The sequence below is a fragment of the Ciona robusta genome, chromosome 4 (assembly GCF_009617815.1).
Source record: "Ciona robusta chromosome 4, ASM961781v2".
In the NCBI taxonomy this organism is placed as follows: domain Eukaryota; kingdom Metazoa; phylum Chordata; class Ascidiacea; order Phlebobranchia; family Cionidae; genus Ciona; species Ciona robusta.
In genome coordinates this window covers 2,887,788-2,908,503 of record NC_143238.1, presented here as the reverse complement: position 1 = coordinate 2,908,503, position 20,716 = coordinate 2,887,788, and the positions used below count along the sequence as shown (strand labels likewise).

At 33.7% G+C, this 20,716-nt stretch overlaps 2 protein-coding genes across 4 annotated transcripts in view; one reads left to right on the top strand and one right to left on the bottom strand.

Annotated features, from left to right (window-relative positions):
- Positions 1–14,779, top strand: part of LOC149736625 (mediator of RNA polymerase II transcription subunit 23-like) — a 22,423-nt gene extending 7,644 nt beyond the window's left edge. The window contains exons 12-34 of one of the 3 annotated variants that reach the window (XM_089877248.1): positions 274–344; positions 649–715; positions 1,209–1,365; positions 2,670–2,812; positions 3,342–3,516; positions 3,996–4,162; positions 4,886–5,020; positions 5,411–5,639; positions 6,135–6,242; positions 7,146–7,251; positions 7,894–8,034; positions 8,674–8,746; positions 9,106–9,270; positions 9,872–9,981; positions 10,642–10,765; positions 11,067–11,232; positions 11,765–11,837; positions 12,057–12,132; positions 12,540–12,681; positions 12,889–13,009; positions 13,358–13,443; positions 13,903–14,041; positions 14,645–14,779. In XM_089877248.1, the coding sequence (XP_089733374.1) occupies positions 274–344; positions 649–715; positions 1,209–1,365; positions 2,670–2,812; positions 3,342–3,516; positions 3,996–4,162; positions 4,886–5,020; positions 5,411–5,639; positions 6,135–6,242; positions 7,146–7,251; positions 7,894–8,034; positions 8,674–8,746; positions 9,106–9,270; positions 9,872–9,981; positions 10,642–10,765; positions 11,067–11,232; positions 11,765–11,837; positions 12,057–12,132; positions 12,540–12,681; positions 12,889–13,009; positions 13,358–13,443; positions 13,903–14,041; positions 14,645–14,677 (2,807 nt within the window). In that variant the 3' untranslated portion in view covers positions 14,678–14,779. Of the gene's footprint in view, positions 1–273; positions 345–648; positions 716–1,208; positions 1,366–2,669; positions 2,813–3,341; positions 3,517–3,995; positions 4,163–4,885; positions 5,021–5,410; positions 5,640–6,134; positions 6,243–7,145; positions 7,252–7,893; positions 8,035–8,673; positions 8,747–9,105; positions 9,271–9,871; positions 9,982–10,641; positions 10,766–11,066; positions 11,233–11,764; positions 11,838–12,056; positions 12,133–12,539; positions 12,682–12,888; positions 13,010–13,357; positions 13,444–13,902; positions 14,090–14,635 lie in introns of those variants that run through there. The other 2 variants (XM_089877247.1, XM_089877246.1) reach the window with 2 other exon arrangements.
- On the bottom strand, positions 14,780–20,716 carry LOC149736624 (G protein-coupled receptor 84-like). Its single transcript, XM_089877330.1, has 7 exons — positions 20,105–20,716; positions 18,993–19,190; positions 18,109–18,246; positions 17,130–17,310; positions 16,770–16,931; positions 15,565–15,734; positions 14,780–15,113 (listed from the first exon to the last, which is right to left on the bottom strand). The coding sequence occupies exons 1-7, from the start codon at positions 20,152–20,154 to the stop codon at positions 14,954–14,956; spliced, it is 1,059 nt and encodes a 352-aa protein (XP_089733456.1). The 5' UTR covers positions 20,155–20,716; the 3' UTR covers positions 14,780–14,953.

Sequence of the window (20,716 nt, the reverse complement as noted above, 5' to 3'; positions counted from 1 at the left end):
AATCTTTGTATTATATTATCCAGTGCCCTTTTCCCTTTCTATGTATGTGGATGAGGACCTGGAATTTAAGTCGATTTTACCCATTACCCCAACTCTCTGGAATCTTTATGTAATTGTTTATGCCACCAGTGCAACTCAGTCCACAACACAGACCCAGATTTCATCCACAGACCACAATATACTCCTAACAGAATAGAAAATACTAATTGTGTTCATGTTTAAGGTCCATTATAAATATACCACATATTTTTAAATGATGCTTTTGCTTTTTAGATCGCAACCAGCAATGGAACATTCCAGTAGCTCTACACAACCAACATGAGTGTATCAAGCAATGCTTAAAGGTATGTAGCTACAAAATTGAATTATTTTATTTATACAAATAATCCATGTATATATTATATATATATATATATTATTCTTGTTTGAAACATGTATATATTTATTTGCAACAAAGATATTTTAATTTTGCAGTTCATTTATTTTTTTCCAAATTATCAATTTTTTGTATATATTTTCCTAAATCACAAGATATATAATGTTTTTTCGTTAAACTAACAAAATTATATGTAATTTTATATATACTTTTTTTTATATATGTAATTTTATGTAACATATTTTCAATGCTTAATTTCTTATACCTTTCAGACCACCAGCATAAATTTAAAAGACTCACAAGTGGCCCTTATAAGCAATGCATGCAGTAGTAACACAGGTAAAAAATTTCGATTTGATATACACCCAGCGCCGTGGCGTAGTGGTTAGCGCGCCTGCTTGTAACCCATTAGGTAATGGGTTCAAGGCTCGTCGCTGCTACCATAGTGGGCGTATGTGTCCTTGGGCAAGACACTTAACGGCAATTGCTCCAACCCAGTGGCCACTAATGGGTTGTCCAAATTATCAGCCATACATAAAAAAAAAGAAAAATTTCAAAAAAAAATAATCACCCACAAAGTAACATACATGGTAACTCGTAAGCTGGCACGAGGTATTAAACTCGTGTGATAACGACTGTCGTTTTCCAGCCACGCGAGGATAAAGTAAGTTACATTCATTCATTCATTCATTCATTCATTCATATTTCGGCCAGCCTTATCTTTTTTCCAAATTTTTTTTTTTAAATAATAAACAAAACTTTTTTTTCATAATATAAAAAAACAGTAAATTTTTTCAATTTTTACAATAAAAATATTCCATATTTCCCACAGAGATGTTTAACATGGCTGTATCTGTGTTGGTTGAAAGTGTGTTTGGTGATACCAGTTCTACTTCCCCAATGCCTGGAAACAATTGCATGGCTTTCAATAAAACGGTCCCATGCTCTATGGATCTGCTCGACACATTAACAGTTCACACTAAGATGAGGTGATTCGGATTTTTTTTTAGTTTGAAATTTTAATTTTTAACAATAATTAGCATTTTTACACAGTTTGGTTTTCTGAATAGATTTGTTTTTAACTGAGAGAATCAGAATTTAACTCCTTAGGGACGAGTAATGCAAATATGCATTTTGAAACAGGTGTTCACAAAAATGTTCATCATTTTTTTTATAGTTGGTAAAAGTTCTTACAGTTGGTTTTATTTGAAAGAGGAAGGAATTATCTACCAATATAACGTTTGAAAAAGGCATCATAGCATTTAAAAGTTTTTACCAAACTTGATTTGAAAACCCTAAAGTCTTTTTTAAGAAGATGGTTCATATTCTGTCCAAAAATCAAGGTTTTAACGTGATTCTGTCCAATAAAAGCGATTTTATCTGATCTCTATGTTGCTCTGGGGCTTCCCCGTCTAAGTTACCGGTTAAAAATGTGGTTTTGCGTAAAAATAGCTATGTCAGCTGTTTCTACAAGTTTTTTCGGTATCATGAAACAAATTTTACATAAAATATGATTTTGTGTGTATTATCTAATTTCATTTTGCTTCTACACGCTGTTTCTACCTTTAAATTCATAATAAAACGTTTTTGGCAAGTTTTGTTAGGATTTTAGCGAAAATGAACTTTCAAAAAATGACGTCATCAGGTTATAAGTGACGTAATTGATCCCTTTGACATCACCAAATCAAACAATCATTTTAGTTAGGTAGTAAACAAACCAGGAATCAACTTTGCAATAAATTCCTTATGTAATTTTTACCTAAAAACCCTGATTACACGTAAATACAAGATTTCTGATGATATCATTCAAAATTTGATGACGTCATCAAAAAAATCAAAATACAATCTTGTAGCAATTTTTCCAAAGAACAAAAGTCTAATTGGTCATTTTTCGCCAGCACAAACACCTGTGTCGCTAGGGAGCAATATGTGACAGTCGGTCAAAAATGGAAAATTTGTTAAAATATATCTCGTCCCCAAAGGGTTAAATCGGAATTTCATTTTTTAATTTTTTTTTACTTTGAGATTTCAATTTATTACAATAGTGTTCATTTTTGCACTTGGTTTTCTAAATAGGTTTGTTTTTATTTGTCTTGCCATTTTTGGCCATTTTTGCTGATCCCAATTTAAAAATATTTATTCTAAAAATTCGCTCCATATTTATATTCCCATATTCTAGTAGAGTATCAATGTATTTCACTAATATAAAAACAAAAAATTACAGCTCAATGTCGTTTTTTGCTAAATTACAAAGTAGTTAATCTTTTTATAACTCCTACACCCTTCCATACAGCATGTTGCACAGCATCTCAACCAAAATACAGAAATTTGCGCAAGCCAAATCATCAGTAGGTCTTGCTCCGGCTCTCGTGGAAACATACAGTCGTCTACTTATTTATTATGAGATTGAAACACTTGGAATAAAAATCTTAGTTTGTAAGCCTTATATATTATTGCTGTTAGTTTTTTTTTTATTTAGTTTTATCTTAGTTTATTTAGTTATTTTTTTATTTAGTCATGGGAATTTTGGAGAAAAAATTCTGAAAATGTTACCAAAAACATGTTACACAATGAATGTATCTTGCTTTATCCCCATAGGGCAAGAAAAACGACAGTCGTTATGACACGGGTGTTTTGTTTCTATATTAGTAAGGTCCTATGGCAAAGGGTATGGGATTTTGGCCAGAGTAAGCCCATTGCCCCATAAAACAGATCTTTAAGTTTGTTGTAGTGTTGTTTTATCCGTAGCATTTTTCCCCATAAAAATTTAGGAAGAACGACATCTGTTAACCAAAAAATGTATGTGGCAAGCAGTTCCCCATTATTTTAAATCCCCAAATAATGACAGACAATTCATCTTCTTTAACCAAAAACTTTCATAATTTTTTACTTTAAACACTAGATACCCTATGCAGCAGTTCTGCAGTGTTGCACAATAAAAACCTTCACACATTTCCCCCAACAGCACAGGTTGTGCCAAAGGTTTACGAATACCGAGCATGGGGAATACTGAACACACTGTTGGAGCTTATGAGTTACCGTATGCATCATATACAACCTAACTATAGAATTCAACTCCTAACGCATTTACACACACTGGCTAACTCTCCACATGCAAACCAACGCCAGTTACATCTCAGGTAATTTATATTAAAAAAGTTTAAGTTTACTACAAGTACTGCAACTTGAATATATAAATGAACGTACCATGCTTTATCCTCGCGTAGCAGGACAACGACATTCATTATGGGAGAGTAAATTAAACTCAAAAATTTCAAATTTTTTAAAGTAACGCAACCTTAATAAATAAATGTACATTGCTTTATCTTTGCGTAGCAGGACAACAACATTCATTATGAGACAGTAAATTAAACTCAAAAATTTAAATTTTTTTAAAGTAAGGCAACCTTAATAAATGAATGTATCTTTGCTCTATCCTCGCATGAAGAAAAACGTCTGTTGTTATGACACGGGTGTTCTATTTCATAAACCTTGTGCCAGCTTTTGAGTTACCATGTATGTTACTTTGTGAGTGATTATGTTTTCTGTCAGGCTGACAATTTAGACAACAAAACCCATCAGTAACCACTGTATTGGAGCAATTATAATTTATATCCAGACTTGAAAGCACCGCCCTCAAACTTATCATGGGTTTTGACAACTTTGGTATCAAACCACAGCTAGTGAGGATGTTTAATGAGCAGAAACAAAGTATCGTGTCACAAAAATCCGAAGAATTGAATCGTGTCCTTGTATTGACACTTGCTAGGTCTATACATATAACAGGTTTGATTGAATTATTGTAACCATGTTTGTCTGCTTTGGACTTTTCATAAGCTGCTTTTGGTTTTGTGTAATGTAAAGATATGATTTTTTAAGACCCTAACTGGATTCAATTATTTATTTGGTTTTAAGATGTAGCAATCATAAGTTTATGGAGACAATTTTAATTTAATATTTACTGCGATATGTTAAGCTAAAAAAGTCTAAGTGTTGGGGTAATGGGTCAAATCTTGACTAAATCCTAGGTTCTCAAGGATCTTACTTATATAAAATACTAGAATAGAATAAAAATACTGGAAAAATGACAATTGTAGTTAAGGTATTCAACTATTTCTATGTTTATTTAGTGTTTAAAAACGGAAGGAAATAGTCTAGATGGCTACTAATAAAGCTAACCGCATACTACTGAAAAACTTCACCCCTTTGTATGAATACACATTCAAAGTAATTTGTTTGCTTAAAAACAGAAATTACATATTGCCCAGCAACTGTTAAATAAATTTAACAAAATAAATAGATTTTATTTTTTTATCAGACTAGTTTTGTTATGAAACTGAAAAAATTGTACATTAGATAACCTTATTTAAAATTTTATTTTTTTATCAGACTAGTTTTGTTATAAAACTGAAAAAATTGTACATTAGATAACCTTATTTAAATGCTACAGTAACTTAAATCAGGTTTTAACACTGTTTAATATTTTAATCTTCCCTTTTAAATTCTCAGGTGCCGAGAGCATCTCCGGTTCATGGTGTACAGATATACTTAAAGCTGTGATGTCAGCCACACCACATAGGTGGCCACAACAAACACTTGCATGCTTCCCACAAAGTATTCAAGATTTCTTCAACCATTCAAATGGTAAGACAGTTAACAATAATATGCATGGACATGGCTTTAAAAAAAGGTACTTATTCATAGTGCTTTGTTGTTTATCTTTTAAATGGTTCGTAATTTACATATCTGGCTTATCCAAATGCCTTGTTTTCTGTAGTTGAATTTTCCCTTTGCAAGTGTTTTATTCTTTTTTTCTTCTTTTTTTTAACTCATTTTTCTCAATATTTCTGTTTTTAAATTATCACAACATTTTTATGTTTTTATTCCATTATTTTTTTTTTACATTTTTCACAGTTGAACCTATAAACAAGAAACAACTTGTTCCTAGTCACCTCTTTTTATTTATTATAAATATTCTTTTATTGTGATGTCAGAAAAAAGTGATGACCATCATTTTATGTTTTTTATTCACAGTGGAACCTTTAAACAAAAAACAGCTGAAAACGAACGTGGAGCAAGAATACATCAAGTGGGCTCCTCTTCTATCAGCGGATGGGATGGACTCTTCCAGCTCCTCTGGAAGTTCCCTAACTGAAGCAGATGCTCTGAATCATTTCTCGCAACCAGGCACGCCCCCATATTACTTGTGCTTGTTATGGAAAGTTTTGTTTGAAGAGAAGAAGCTGTCATCTACATCATATAAGTAAATCTTATTATTATTAAAAACATTAAATATTAAAATATTTGAATTTATTTAATTATGTTAAAACATAGGCAGACACGGGGTGCATGAAACATAACACGAGTTGTTGTAACGACTGTCGTTGCCCCACCATGCGGGGATAAATAATTTACATTTATTAAATTATGTTAATTTATATATATGTAAGTAAATCTTAAGTTTTCAAATCAATATAATTTAATTTAATAAATGTAAGATATCCTTGCCTGATGGAGTGGGGCAACGATATTTATTATAAAAGGGCGATCTGTATTATACAACTCAGATCCACTTATAAGTTACTGCATCTGTAACTTGGTTGGTGGTTTTTCTCTTTTTTATTGTATGGCTGACAATTTTAAGACAACCGATAAACTATTACTTGGTTGGAACAATGTGTGGGCAATATGCAGACTCACTAACCACTGCGCTACAGAGCCATTCAATTACCATTTAATCATTTTTTCGCTATTTTAGAGTATTAGAACGAATCGGAGCAAGTCAATTATCTCAACATGTGCGGAAATTTTCAGATTTTCTCGTTTATGAGTTTTCAGTCCTTGAAGGAGGCAGCGATGTCAAGATGTAAGATTTAACATTTAATTTCTTAATTATATTACTTAGTTTATTAAGTAAACCAGGGGTGTGCAACCTTTATAACAATAGGGCCAGATATAAATTACTGGGTAAACTTAAAAGTGGTATGATTATTTAACATAGGCTTACAGGGACCAATAATAGTTACTTTTTTTTTTATCTTGACATTAAAGAGGGGTTAGCTTCTTTCAGAAACAGAAAATTTGGACACGTAAAGTAAATTTATTGTGACATAAAATAAATTCAGTGAAAAATTATGCAGCTGAGTTCACGGACCCCGCAACTTTTCTTTGCAGGCCGTATTTGGCCAGCGGGCCGCAGGTTGCACTTCCCTGAAATAAACAGTTAATGAAATATTATTTTGGCTATTAGTCATTACATGCCACATTCTGTTAAAAGCATCTGACTTAGAGTTAATTATATAATACCATACATAGAGTAACTCACATGTTACTGTATAGCTACTGCTATAGATCATCAGATAAACAGTTATGAATGAAAGTAACTTATCTTTGCATGGCAAGCCATGACAGCGGGTATAACACGGGTGTTTTGTTAAATACACCTCGTCCCCAATTACGAGTTAAGGCATATGTAACTTGGCGGGTAATTATTTTTTGAATTTTCGGTTATATTTGGTAAAATCAGTTATTCAAACATAATTTACTAATATAGTACTGTGGGGTAAGATGGGACACCTTTAGCGCATACTATCAGAATATCCTGATCTTGTTTTAAACAATTAACAACTGCCTATGGGAGTCGTGAACATACAGTTTTATAATTCTTTGAATGTTGTTTGTTTACTACCAAATGGGACGAGAAAATATAAAGAAATAGTGTCCCAACATACCCACCCTACCGCATTAATATAAATATCTGATTATTTAGATGTGCAAACGTACTTCAAGACATGGTGTGGAAATATAACATTGTGTTTCTTGACCGACTTATTCTGTGTCTTGCTCTACGTTCTAGTGAGGCCAATGATGTTCAGGTAAAAGTTAATTTTATGAATGAATGTCACTTATATATCTTCACATGACAGGATATTTTAAAAGTTATAATAAGGATTTTTTTACACAGTTCATACCAAACTGTTTTTTTTTAATTTTTAACAAAATATGGGGGAATATGATAACATGCATTTTCGTTCGTCAAACATACAGAAACTCATTGAATAATTTGGCAAATACAGAGTACTAAGTTTTGTAACAGAAGAAAAAAACATTTTAGAGATCTAAAACTGTAGTGGTAAAACATGATTTCACGGGCAGATCACTTTAACCTACAGTTGCATTCTGACTCTTCCACCAAAAAAATTCTTCCGGCAATAAAAAAACATTGTCATTTTATGCTAAAAAACTGGACCAAACAACATCTTAAAAGTCAGTAAAAGAATGTTTTTACGGGAAGAGCCAAAATCAAGTATGAATATGCCTGGCAACAACAGTGTATATGACGATCAGTGGCGCAGCCAAGGGGGGTTTAGAGTGTCGCGACTCCCCCCCTTTTAAACCAAAAAAAATATTAATTAAAAAAATTAAAAAAAACATTTTTAAAACTTTTTTGATTAAAACCCCCTCCTTATTTTTTTCTGGCTGCGCCACTGATTACAATGCCTCTTAATTCCCAACAGGTTGCATTCTTCATCATCCAATATCTTCTCATCAAACCTGACGACTTCCTCAACAGAGTTCGTAGTTTCGATCATGATGTTGAAAACCTTGACCATTGGATGCAAGATGATTGGCATGCGAAACATATGGCTTACCATCAGGTAGGCTTGAATTATAAATGGTTGGGGTAAGATGGTCCTTTTTTTCGGAATTTTTTGTGGGCAGTTATGTATAATAAGTTGGGGTAAGATGGTCCACGTTTTTATTTCTTTTTATTTAAATTTTTTGTTGGCTTTTCTGTATAATAAATTGAGGTAAGATGGTCGACGTTTTATCTGTTTTAAAGAAAATATTTTTTGTAAGCGCTTATGTAGATTAGGTTGGGGACTGGGGTAAGATGGTCCATGTATCATTCTCTTTTATCAGAGTTTTTTTTATTTTTATTAAGAGCTTATGTATAATAGATTGGGGTGATGGTCCATGTTTTATTCCCTTTTATAAGAAAAAATAACTTTTTGTGAACGCTTATGTATGGCATGTTGACGTAATATGGTTTTTATTGTCTTTTATTGCAATTTTTTCATTGTCTTTTTTACAATTGGTAGTAAACAAATTATACTTACAGAATTATATTTTATTTACAATCATATCCTCACAACTTTAAAAACACTTGTTTATTGTTGAAAGCGCGAATAGGAAATATGAAATATTATGTTTCAAAAGTATCCATTTTACCCCACACTACCCAATAACGTTTTCCAGCTGCATTTTCGATTTTACTTATTATATTTTTGTAATAGAAATTTCCAGAACATTATTTCTTCGAAGGATTAGTGGCGCACTGTTCAAGCCCCGAGCAACCAAATGCAACAGGTAACCTTACTTTCTCAAACTTTTTCTTTAGAATGCACTGGAAAGCATTTGCTGGCACCTGTAAAATAGGAATTTAGTAACAATGTTTATTACAAAAGTTGTATATATTCAACAAAACGCAAGTTATACCGTTGATGTTGTTATAATATCAACATTGTTATGACATTGATAAAAATGGATGTTGTTATAATGTTGATGCTTTTTATAACATTGTACCAGAGTTATTCATTAAATGTTACAAAACACTGGGGTGGCAAATGCAAAGATGTTGTAAAATTGCTTTTTTTCTAATAATATCAAATCTAATCCTTAACCCCCATAACCACCATACAACAATTCTTAGTTCTTACCCTACACAGGAGAGAAACCACAGCCCACCTACCTACCAACATACTTCTGCAATATCACCTTACGTTTCCTACCAGTGCTTGACATCGTGATACATCGGTGTCTGGAGCTTCCCCCTTCTTCTAAATCATTGGAAACATTGCTGGAACATCTTGGCTTGCTGTATAAGTTTCATGGTAAGATTTGAATAAATTTGAGATATGGAAAATGAACTCATTTTGATGGGTGAGGTCCTTGAGGACATAGAATTTAGGCTAGATCTGGTCCATTACCCAGACCATTTTTTGGTGTTTCTAAATTAGGCTAGATTTGGTTCATTACCCAGATTTTTTTGGTGTTTCTGAATTAGTCTAGATTTGGTTCATTACCCAGACTGTTTTTTGGTGTTTCTAAATTAGGCTAGATTTGGTTCATTATCCAGAATGTTTTTTGGTGTTTCCGAAAGTGCCTGGTGGCGAAAGTAAAGTCGTGACTGTTGTTCCCACTCTTTAAGTCCCAAGTCCCACTATGTGCAATATCTTACATAGATTTATAAATACGTGTTCGTTATCATTTAATGCATGTCTGCCCAGCTTGCCCAGCCACATGCATGGCCTGTCCAATCTTTTGTTAATATGTTAATATTTTTCTTTTAACTAAATGTAAATATGTTTTTAACTGTAAGCGTTTTAACAACTGCTGTTTTTTTTCTATATCCTGTCTTTTTGTTTCAAATATTTGTTTTTTTTATTAATGATAATTATTGTTATAAACTGATAAAAATCTACTTTTCAACAGATCAACCAGTCACTTATCTATTCAACACCCTTCATTATTATGAAAGCAAACTTCGTGGTCGACATTTGCTTAAGAAGAAACTTGTCTCCACTATCATTGGTGCTATCACTGTAAGTATATTGGAGATACAGTAGGGTGCGGGAACATGGGACACCTTTAGCACATAAAATTGAAATATCCTGATCGTGTTTTAAACAATTAACAATGGTGTATAGAAGTCGTGAGGATATAGTTTTATAATTATTTGAATGTGCTGTGTTTACCACCAAATGGGACGAGAAAATAGAGTTAAAGGTGTCCCATCTTCCCCCACCCTACTATATATATATATATTATAGTATCAAGCTATACTTATCAAGTTGTAAGTGTTACTTTGTGTGTAACTTTAGCAAGTGTAATTTTGTATGTGGTTAGCAGTTACTACGTCTATCGGTAGGCTAGAGGATAGAAGTTAAAGGCTTTACTTTGCCATCATTTTGAATTAGTATGTTCTTAAGCAAGTTACCTACCGCTCTTTCTTTAACCTCAGTAATAAATATATAATACTGCTTTTTATTGTTGCTGTTTGCAGACATACCTTCAAAGTATTTATTTGTATACTATAATAGCTTACACATAATAGTACATTAGTACAGTATCAAAATTTGGTAATTTACCTTTTTTCTTTACTATTCTTATCAAACTTTACCAATAACACAAAATTATAAAGTAAATTTTACAATTTTTCCCAATCCTTTTCTCCTAAATCTCATTTTTGGATTTTTTTACAGAAAAACAAACCGCCAGGTTGGATATTATCCGAGACTTTCATGGATTATTTGCAGCAACCTAACGACCAACAATGGCAACCTGACTCGGTTTATTATTGCCAACTTATACAAAGACTTGCAAACAATATCCTTTTATTTATATTCGGAATTTGCGTTCAATTTGAATAGGGAAACTAATAAAACTAAGTCAATATTTTATAAAAAAAACTGCAAAACATGATAATAAATTTTCCAAAAAAATTAAAATAAGTAGTTTTCCCAAAAAAACTGTAAAACATGATTGAATCTCAAAATGAAAAATTTGTTTTTTTTTAGTTCCATAATGTAATAAAATTAATCAAAATAATAAAAATATGATAACCATTTTAAGTAAAGCATCCATTTTGACCGAAATTAAAAACAAAATTCTTAACTTATAACTTCACCTGTTGGAGGAAAAATGACATCATCATTTTCATCACGTGATTGGAGATTTAATGAGTTTCCCAACGCATCATCTCACGCGCTTCACGTGACTTGTGTTGAAGCACTTGCTCTTCCATTACCTGGTGAACAAGTTGGACAAGCTCTTATGGATGTGGTGCTCAAAACGTGGGTTACAATTTATATATCATATATATTATATCATAAGCAACAGTCGTTATAACGCAGGTGTTTTGTTCACACACCTCGTGCCAGCTACAGCTTACGAGTTACCATGTATATTTCTTTGTGTGGTGAATATTTTTCGGGGAAATTTTTATACTTTTTATGTATGGCTGATAATTTAGACAACCCATTAGTGACCACTGGGTTGGAGCAATTACTGTTAAGTGTCTTTTCCAAAGACACATACTCTTACAATGATAGCCTATAGTAGGTTGGAGTAAGAGCTATATGTTTTTATTCTCCTTTCTCTAGGAATAGTAACAGAAACGAATAATCATATCCTCCAACACAGCGTTGTCAACTGGATTACATGATGTTATACACAGTGTTATAAAAAAAATCCAAAAAATAATCACCAACAAAATTACATACGTGGTAACCGTGGTATAACGTATATAGTTGCCCAACCAGGCAAGGGCAAAAAAGTTTCATTCATTCATATGTATGCATTCTACCTTTTTATTTCATATTGCAGGCAGTCTTTTGTTGAAAGGGAGCAGTCATTACCTTGGTTAAATGCGGTAGCACTGGTTCTTACAGCTTTGCCGGTGAGTGCACCTATATATCCCATTAATTCATCATTTAATAAAGATGACAATCAGTATTGAGTAAGCTGGCACGAGGTGTATGAAACAGAACATCTATGTTTTAACAGCCGTCATTTTCTACCTAAAAGAGAATAAAGCAAGTTACATTCATTTAACCTAAGAAATTCGTTCAAGTGGTTGTTTAATGTGAAGATTAATTTACTTTTTGTTATTTTACAGGAAATATATTGGAAACCACTGCATCAGAATATATTGAAGATGTTGCAATGTCCAACATTAACTGCTGATATTGAACGTAAGTTAGCAATGTTATCATAACAAAAAAACCTTGTAAGTGTGCAAGATGTTTGCAACAAAACACGACTGTTGTTTCCCAGCCATGTGAGGATGAAACAGTTTTATTAATTCTTTATTCAATTATTTAATAGCAGTACTGCATTCATTAAGTAGAAACAACTACAATTTTTGAAATTTAGACAAAACATTTAGGATTTCTTCAGTCCAGTGGTCACTAATGGGTTGTCTAAATTGTCAGCCATACAAAAAAACACCCACAAAGTAACATACATGGTAACTCATAAGCTGGCACGAGGTCTATAAAACAGAACATCGAGCTAATAAGAACCGTCGTTCCCGGCCATGCAAGGATAAAGCAAGTTTCATTTATTCAAATAATTAAACTAATTTAATTTTCTATTCCAGCTGGTTCTAGTTACCCATACCACATCTTATCCTACTCCAACCAACAACTATCATTTACTGACATGCCGTGTACCAGACTACTGGCTCTAACCCATGTTGTGTGGCATCATATGAGTATTGGACAACTATCACTGGTCTCACAGTATGTGTTTTGTTGCTACCAAATCTTGCACGAAAACATTAACAATAATATTATATTAAACATACAAAACTGTTATATAGCTGCCTAAGAGTTATTTATGCACTGATTAAATTAATACACACATAGTGTTTTGTATTCTACACTCTTTCGACGAATAAAAAAATACACTACTATAATTGTAATGTCAAATAAAAATTGTTATTATAGGTTTTTGAAAGAAGAAGCAAAACCCCTGATTGAAACTGAGCTTCAACTACTTTATATTTTCCATCTCATTGGTCCTTACTTTCCCCGGTTTCAACTGGAACGAACCAGATGTATGATGGATGTAAGCCACTAAACACTATGTTACTATAACTAATAACTTTCACACTTTGGGCCAGAGTTTAAGGTTCAAGTCCCGATGCTACCACTTTTGTTGGTGTATGTCCTTGGGCAAGACATCAATTCTTCCAGTTGTCGCTTATAGGTTTTCAAATTGTCGGTCGTATAATAAAGAAAATAAGTACCCAAAGTTGCATACGTGGTAACTCGTAAGCGTGTGTATGAAACAGAACATCCGTTTAACTGTTACCGGCATATTTTCCAACCCAGTATTATAGCGACTGCCGTTGCTACTTTACATTTATTTATGAACTAATTTTAAAGTCCCATGCATTTATTCATTATATTCCAGGTTGCACAACTTCTTTATAACATTCTGCTTCGTGTAAGCAAACACTCATCGGAAATTCACTTCGCCGACGAAATTGCAGATTTTCTGTATCCTTTTTTAAATTATAAGCTTACCAAAATAGCCTAAATCAATCGTGTGAATAAGCAACAAAAAATGAAAATTAATATTTTATTATTAAATTAAAAAAAACATGTTATATTTATTTGCGAAAATCTGGACATTTTTTTTGCTTAGTCAGGCGCCGTAGTACAGTGTTGCCGCTAACGTAAAGGTTTCGGGTTCAAGGCTCGTCGCTGCTACCATTGTGTGCGTTATGTGTCCTTTAGCAAGACATATAACGTCGATTGTTCCAGTTGTCCCTTCTGGGTTGTCCAAATTGTCAGTCATGTAAAATAGCAATTACCCACAAAGTTGCATACGTGGTAACTCGTAACCGGGCACGAGGTGTATGAAACAGAACACCCTTGTTAACAACAAGTTTTCGCGCAACGAGAGAATATAGAAAGCTATTCATTCATTCGTTTTTCCTTAACAACCCTATACAGCTACCATGTCAAGTACATGCACATCGGGGTAGCCATCAACGACAGAGTAGAGGAAGTAGTCGTACAATTACAACCTAAACTTCGGAAACGACTTCAATTCATCACACAAGCGCCCGCCTCGTCAGCGGCACGACAACAGGTGCTAGTATCTTCATTTGGCACAAAATCGACTACGATTATGCGCTGACTGTTACGGTAGTGGTCGGTTTTGTAAACACAAGCAGCTGCGTGTGAACGTAATTAGGCCTCGTTTTCGAGTCAAACTGTTTTGGTAATTTCCAGAATAATTTTTCTTGATTTTATTATAAATTTTGTCTTTATAATACTTTTAACTAGGTTGGGGTAAGATTGTCTGTGTTTTTATCAGTTTCTTATCCCATTTGGTATATAGTAGGGTGGGGAAAGATGGGACACCTTATCATTCTATTTTCTCGTCACATTTAGTAGTAAACAAAGAAAATTTAAATAATTATATTGTTATTTGTTTAAAACACGATCAGGGTATTTGGATAATATGTGCTAAAGGTGTCCCATCTCCCCCCACCCTACTATAGTAAATAGAATATTTACAGAATTAAGTAACCGTATGCAAACGACTTTTAAACAGCGTTGGTAATTGTTAAAAAATAAGAAATATAGTACTTTATGTGCTAACGGTACCCATCTTACCCCACAAAACTATTACTTTAAGGCTGGTAGTTTGCTTATTAATAACAAGAAACGACATTTCCAGTCTGCGCAGGTTCATTCCAACACCACTACGGAAAAAATGTGACAAACATCCCAAGAAACGTCACCCAAAAGTAACAACCCCGAAAAAATATTCAGCTGCAAAAACCAACAAAATAAAATCTACTGCCAAATCTCAAAAGTAAAATATCTTTCAGAAAGTTTATTAAAAGTTCAGAACGAGTACAGTAGGTAATTAAAAGTCAGCGGAACAGTATATATATATGACAGCAAGGGCAGTTAGTATTCATTCTCTATTTAGGCAGATCTAGTTTACACCTTAATTATAGTTTGGCCTGTATTCCAAAATTCTTTCATAGCGTTACAGTTTGCAGGTGATTTTGAGCCATAAATACTTCAGTATGATGCGGTACTCCATTCGAAAATCCGGGTTAAGTATGACGTAAATAAATGGGTTGACGCAGCTGTTAAGCCACGTAATATTCGACGCTATCATATGCACACGCGGATCCAGATTTTCGCTGAAATGCAACAAATACGAATGTTTTATTACTTCTGTTTAAAGGTTAAAAAAACAACAGTCGCCATTTTTGTTTGTTTTTAGATGGTATTTGTGTAGTTGCGTATCCAGACGGAATTTGGTTGGTATGTAATTTTAGGAATTGATTTTTATGTCGCAAATTGTAGACTATCCAGATAACGCAAATAAATGTAGAATGTATTTCAATCTAAATTTTAATCGATATTTCCATTTTAAAGTGCCCCAATATAGATAACAGTGTCAGAAGTTAGACATAGATTATTAGGCCTATACATCTTTCATGCTCTATAAAAACACCACCTGTAACTGTAAGCGTGTTTTAGCAAATGTTGTTTTATCGCTATATCCTGCCTCTTCGTTTAAAATATTATTAAATCTTCGCTACCGTAATGAAAGAGACAAATAAAGTTATTATTATTATACCATCTTACCTTCCTGAAATAAGGTTCACGATTAAGCTGGGTAAGAACAAAAGAACAAAAGCGCAACAGATTACAACGCTGACAGTGAGAAGACGTTTCTCCGTCAATTTCTTTCGCTCGACTACTTGTCTACGCGCTTCTTTGGCTTCTTCTTCGTTTAATTTAACGCCGCGTTCGTTCTGCAGAATATTAGTTTAACTTTCATGTTTATAAGTTGGGGGAAGATAGGACACTTTTTCATTCTGTTTTCTTGTCCTATTTGGTAGTAAACAAAAATCATTAAAGATTTTTGCGACTCCCACATTGTTAGTTGCTTAAAACACGATGTGGATATTATGTGCTAAAGATGTCCCATTCACCCCACACTACTATATATTGCGGTTTAAAGACGGTGGCAAATATACAGACTGTACCAATCAAGAGGAACAAAATGAACCATTAACCGAAGGACGCGGTACTCTACACAGGAGTCTCCGTTTTACCCATACAAATTGCTCTGTTATGCATCGGTTACATTGGTTCATGTTTTTCCTCTTGATCAGTATAGACCTTGGACGTGCGTCTTATAGACATACTTTGTCACTTAACTAGCAATTTAATTGATGATATAAAATGGCTTTGCCCAGTATGTAGTTTAAAATACGCCCACGGTATATGAATTTTGGTAAACAGAATCATGGTGTATTTACACATTAAATATATGCTGATGTTTGGAGATTAATGAATATGGTTGTTTATGTGAAAAATCGATCACGAGCTACTGAAATAAGATTGTGCGCACCTTACGCTTGCCAAGAACACACACGAAGATCCGACAAGCTTATCCATCATATAGCAGGGTGGGGTATGTTAGAACATGCTTCCATTTTATGTTTTTATGCCATTTGGTGGTACACAAAAAACATTTATGGAGAATTATAGTAGGGTGGGGAAAGATGGGACACCTTTTCATTCTATTTTCTCGTCCCATTTGGTAGTAAACAAAGAACATTTATAGAATTATAAAACCGTATAGCCTAAGCACGATCAGGATGTTTGGATATTACATGCTAATGGTTTCCCATCTTACCACATAGTAATATATAACCTACATAGCTCCGGTACTTTAAAAGAGCACTATTAACAAACGACCAGGGAATATAGAATTTACGTGCTACAGTATATATCGAAAACCCCCACAGTAGTACTATATACATGTACTCATTACACTTTACCATTGCCATTAGTTCTACTGCGTCAGGTCCGTTTTTAGATTGTTTCTCCCATGGTAAGCCATTGTTTTCGTCTCCCCACTTCTTTTTTAGTCTCCAAAACATTAGCGAATATAACACGACCATTGTAACTATTGGTAGGAACTGGAACAAGACTCTTAAAACCTAATAGAAAATAAACAAGCGTTGACAATTTTAAAAAACTAAAAAAAGCGACGGTATAAATTTTACACCGAGGTAAATGAATATAACTGGCTGAAAGGAAAACGACATTCGTTATAACACGGATGCATTGTTTCATACACCTCGTGCCCACTTACGAGCTACCAGTAATGTTGGTATATATTTCAAGTTATTTCAAACCTGCATGTAAGTCCTCCATTTTCCAGTTACGCGAATAAACGTGCACAAAAACTGCTTCTGGTTCCAACCTATGATAGGTAACCCGTCGGCACTGCCCAATAATACGGGCAGCAAGAACGCAGGCGCAATCAGCCACGAGGAAACTAAACCAACGAGAATCCCGCAGCGACTGAACAGAGACCTAAAGCACAAGACACAATGAAAATTAAATAAAAGTAAAAATAAATCTAAATAATTAAGAGTACATTGAAGGCATATGATCCTAAAAAATGGTGTGCATTAGTGTAGCTACCCTAAAGCATATTGGTTTTAAATTACTTTACACAGTTATATATGCTTGCGGTAACACTTCACGCTGATTGCAGTTCAAGCGTTCAATTGATTTTATGTTGCCCTGTTTTACACCATTTTGCGAATTAGTTTAAGTTAGTGCAGTTGTTAGGAGGTCAGACGTTAGCAGACTTACAGTTTTGTTTACTGACATATGAGAAGCGGGATTAAGGTGTACGACTTAGTAGTAGAAACATTACTATTAGTCAGACGAAATTTTATTGACAATTTTTTCATAGTTAGTTTTGAACAAGAGCACAATTAAAAATAGTAGCAAATTTATAAAATTGTGTTTAATATTTCAAAGCGATGATTTCGGGAGTAGAAACCTGAGTAACCAGGGGGAATTTTATTGTTAACCTTTTATTTGTAGTATGTTTTGACGAAAGGCTGTATTTGAAAATGTTCTCTGTTGCATAAAACAACATTGAATTACTCTTTCGTTGGTGTACGTCTATTTTCGCTTTGAGATTACGTGGTAGTTCATTTACCTACACCCACGAGTATAGAATTGCTGCCTATAAAAGTGGCAAGGAAGTAATACTGTCACCTAATATAGACGTATCAATATGGCCTATATTCCGCCGTCTGTAATGGTAGCATCTTACTACCGCACATTTGACACTAATTGCAGGATCTGCCGACTTACTTGTAATGCTTTGGAAACATGACGCTTATAAAGCGATTAACTGTGATCAGCATAAAGCACGTAATGGAGGTATACCCGCAGCAAAAATACACGTATGCTTGAACTGATGCGGACACGCTGTCTGGCCCACCGATCGGCCTGTATTCAAATAAAAGATATATTTTTACTGATAAAAATGAAAACATAAATTTTGTTTTTGGAAAATATGGATAAAGGTTTTTTATGTTAAAGTTATGTTATATAACGAATTGAATCGGTATTTTTTCGCTTGTTAGTACATACAACTAACAGTAATATTCTATTTGCCGTTTATTTATAGTATACACTATAGAGTAAAATGGATGCTGTTAGCACATAATAGCCCATATTTCCTAATCGTGTTTTTAACAATTAATAACTTTTATTTACTTTAAGAGTCGTGAGGATACAGTTTTACAATTCTGTAAATATTCCAGTACTAAATGGGACAATAAAATAGAATAAAAACATAAACCCTCGCCCTTCAACCCACTATACGTATCATTTGTAGTTACAGTGAGGGTGGGGAAAGATGGACCCCCTTTCATTCTATTTTCTCGTCCAATTTGGTTAGTAAACAAAAAACAATCGAAGAATTGTATAACCGTATTCTCATGACTTTTTAAGTAAATGAAAGTTATTAATTGTCAAAAACACGATTAGGAAATATGGATTATTATGTGCTAACAGTATCCATTTTACTCCATATAGTATATACTACAAATGAACGGCAAATATAATATTACTGTTAGTTGTATGTACTAACAAGCGACCGTTGTCAATTGTTTACAACACGATCAGGGGTTTTGAATAATATGTGCTAAAGGTGCCCGATCTTCCCCCACCATATTATAAGTTTAACTTACCAATTCATTTGCACATAACCAGCAACATTAAACGGCATCATAAAAGCAGCTGTAAGGAAATCTATTACAGCCAAGTTGATTATGAAGATATTGAATGAGGATTGAAGATTCGAAATCCTTGAGAATACTACGATAGTAAGAATGTTTCCCAATGTGCCCAAAATTATATCGACGATTCCAATCACAATACCGATGTATCTGAAACCAGAAAAAAGAAGTGAGTTTTTTGTTTTGTCGGGACAATTGGTGTATGCAATTGCTGTTTCGGTTTATTGGCGTCATAAGTAATGGCAACGTAAAAGCATCATTAAGTAATGTGATGCGTTGGTTCACGGGTATTTTTGCAGTAGGAAGTGTATATTTACTGTGGTCTATTTTGCGTCTGAAAAATTACAAAATTACGCAATTTTTAAATGCACGGATATAGTCACTGCACAATGTATTAGATCACGATTTTGGCGGGCTAATTCTTGTCGCTTTGCCGAATCAATGTCATTTATGAAAATTGTTCCACTCCCCGTTTGTTGACGGATAAATAGGTAATTAAAGGATAAAACGTACTTCGAAGTCAAGATGGCGAAACTTTATACAATATTATTGGATATAGCTCTTTGAGTGCTAGCTAGTTATCCTTTAGTATCTATTGAACCGTAAACGTTTGAATAGCTCCACTCAATTGTAAAGTTGTATTTTGTTAGAATAAGTCGACGCCGAATTACAGATAAACCTAACAACTATTTAGATAGCACATTAATGTCTTAGAAGTAACCGTAAACAACTCGTAGAATACCACGCTTTGAATATATGGAAGATATTTCTTTGAAAATTTAAAGCATACGCAATCTGCATTTCCGTATAGCCTATGCGTAGAGTAAGATAATCCATTTAATAGTAAAACAAAGAATATAGAATTCTGAAATCGTATCCTCGCGACTTAAAAAGAGCGTTAGTTATTGTAATAAACACGATTAGGAAATATGGGCCATTATGTGCTAAAAGCTATTCCATCTTACCCAATAGTACCATTATCTCATATTTCTGTTATATTTTAAATTGTTTGCAATCCGAATTATCATACACCTATATATTCTATTCAAACACACATCACTAACCTAAAATCCGCAATGGCAGTGAGGCTTGAGTTCGTGCTGTTTACGTCCATTGCTGCTTAATTCTATACCAGCGTGAGAATCCAACTGCTTTTCGGGTAGCGCGAGCGGATAAATAGACTCGTTTGCGTCACGGGTGTAACGCTCGGTCCGCAAAAAAAACAAATCTATTTTTGAGTCAGTGATCCGAACGAAACTGAGGTTTGATTCGAAAGCAGATTCACTGTCTATTCTTGCAGGGCCAAAAAGTCAGTTCTTATCGTTGCTTTTGATCTTATACCTTTTCGTTTGTCGCCTTAGGTCAAATTGAAATGTTATAATTTTGAATCTTACACAATCTTAGACGCTACTCTGCGGTGTCTATATTTGTTTATGCTTCGTTTCGGTTTTGAAACGTCGCAAAATAAACTATACGACAAATTAAAACCTTCCAGCCGCTAAAACACTTCAAGCTTACATATCAGTTGTACATATTTAGACAACGCTTCTCCTTTCCTTATGTTTACACTATCCCGCATCTGTTTTAACCATATGACAACTCAGCGTGAAAACGGATTGCTAGTTACTATGGCTCGTAATATGCCAGCACCCTTGCTTGAACTCTAACCACTTGTT

What these genes read in the sequence shown, in the direction of transcription:
- LOC149736624 (XM_089877330.1), bottom strand. Translation starts at nt 20,154, where the DNA reads ATGGACGTAAACAGCACGAACTCAAGCCTCACTGCCATTGCGGATTTT. An exon ending in ATGTTTCCAAAGCATTACAA is followed by an intron (nt 17,311 to 18,108) that starts GTAAGTCGGCAG and finishes CTTGTGCTTTAG; the next exon opens with GTCTCTGTTCAGTCGCTGCG. An exon ending in CAGTAGAACTAATGGCAATG is followed by an intron (nt 15,735 to 16,769) that starts GTAAAGTGTAAT and finishes AATATTCTGCAG; the next exon opens with AACGAACGCGGCGTTAAATT.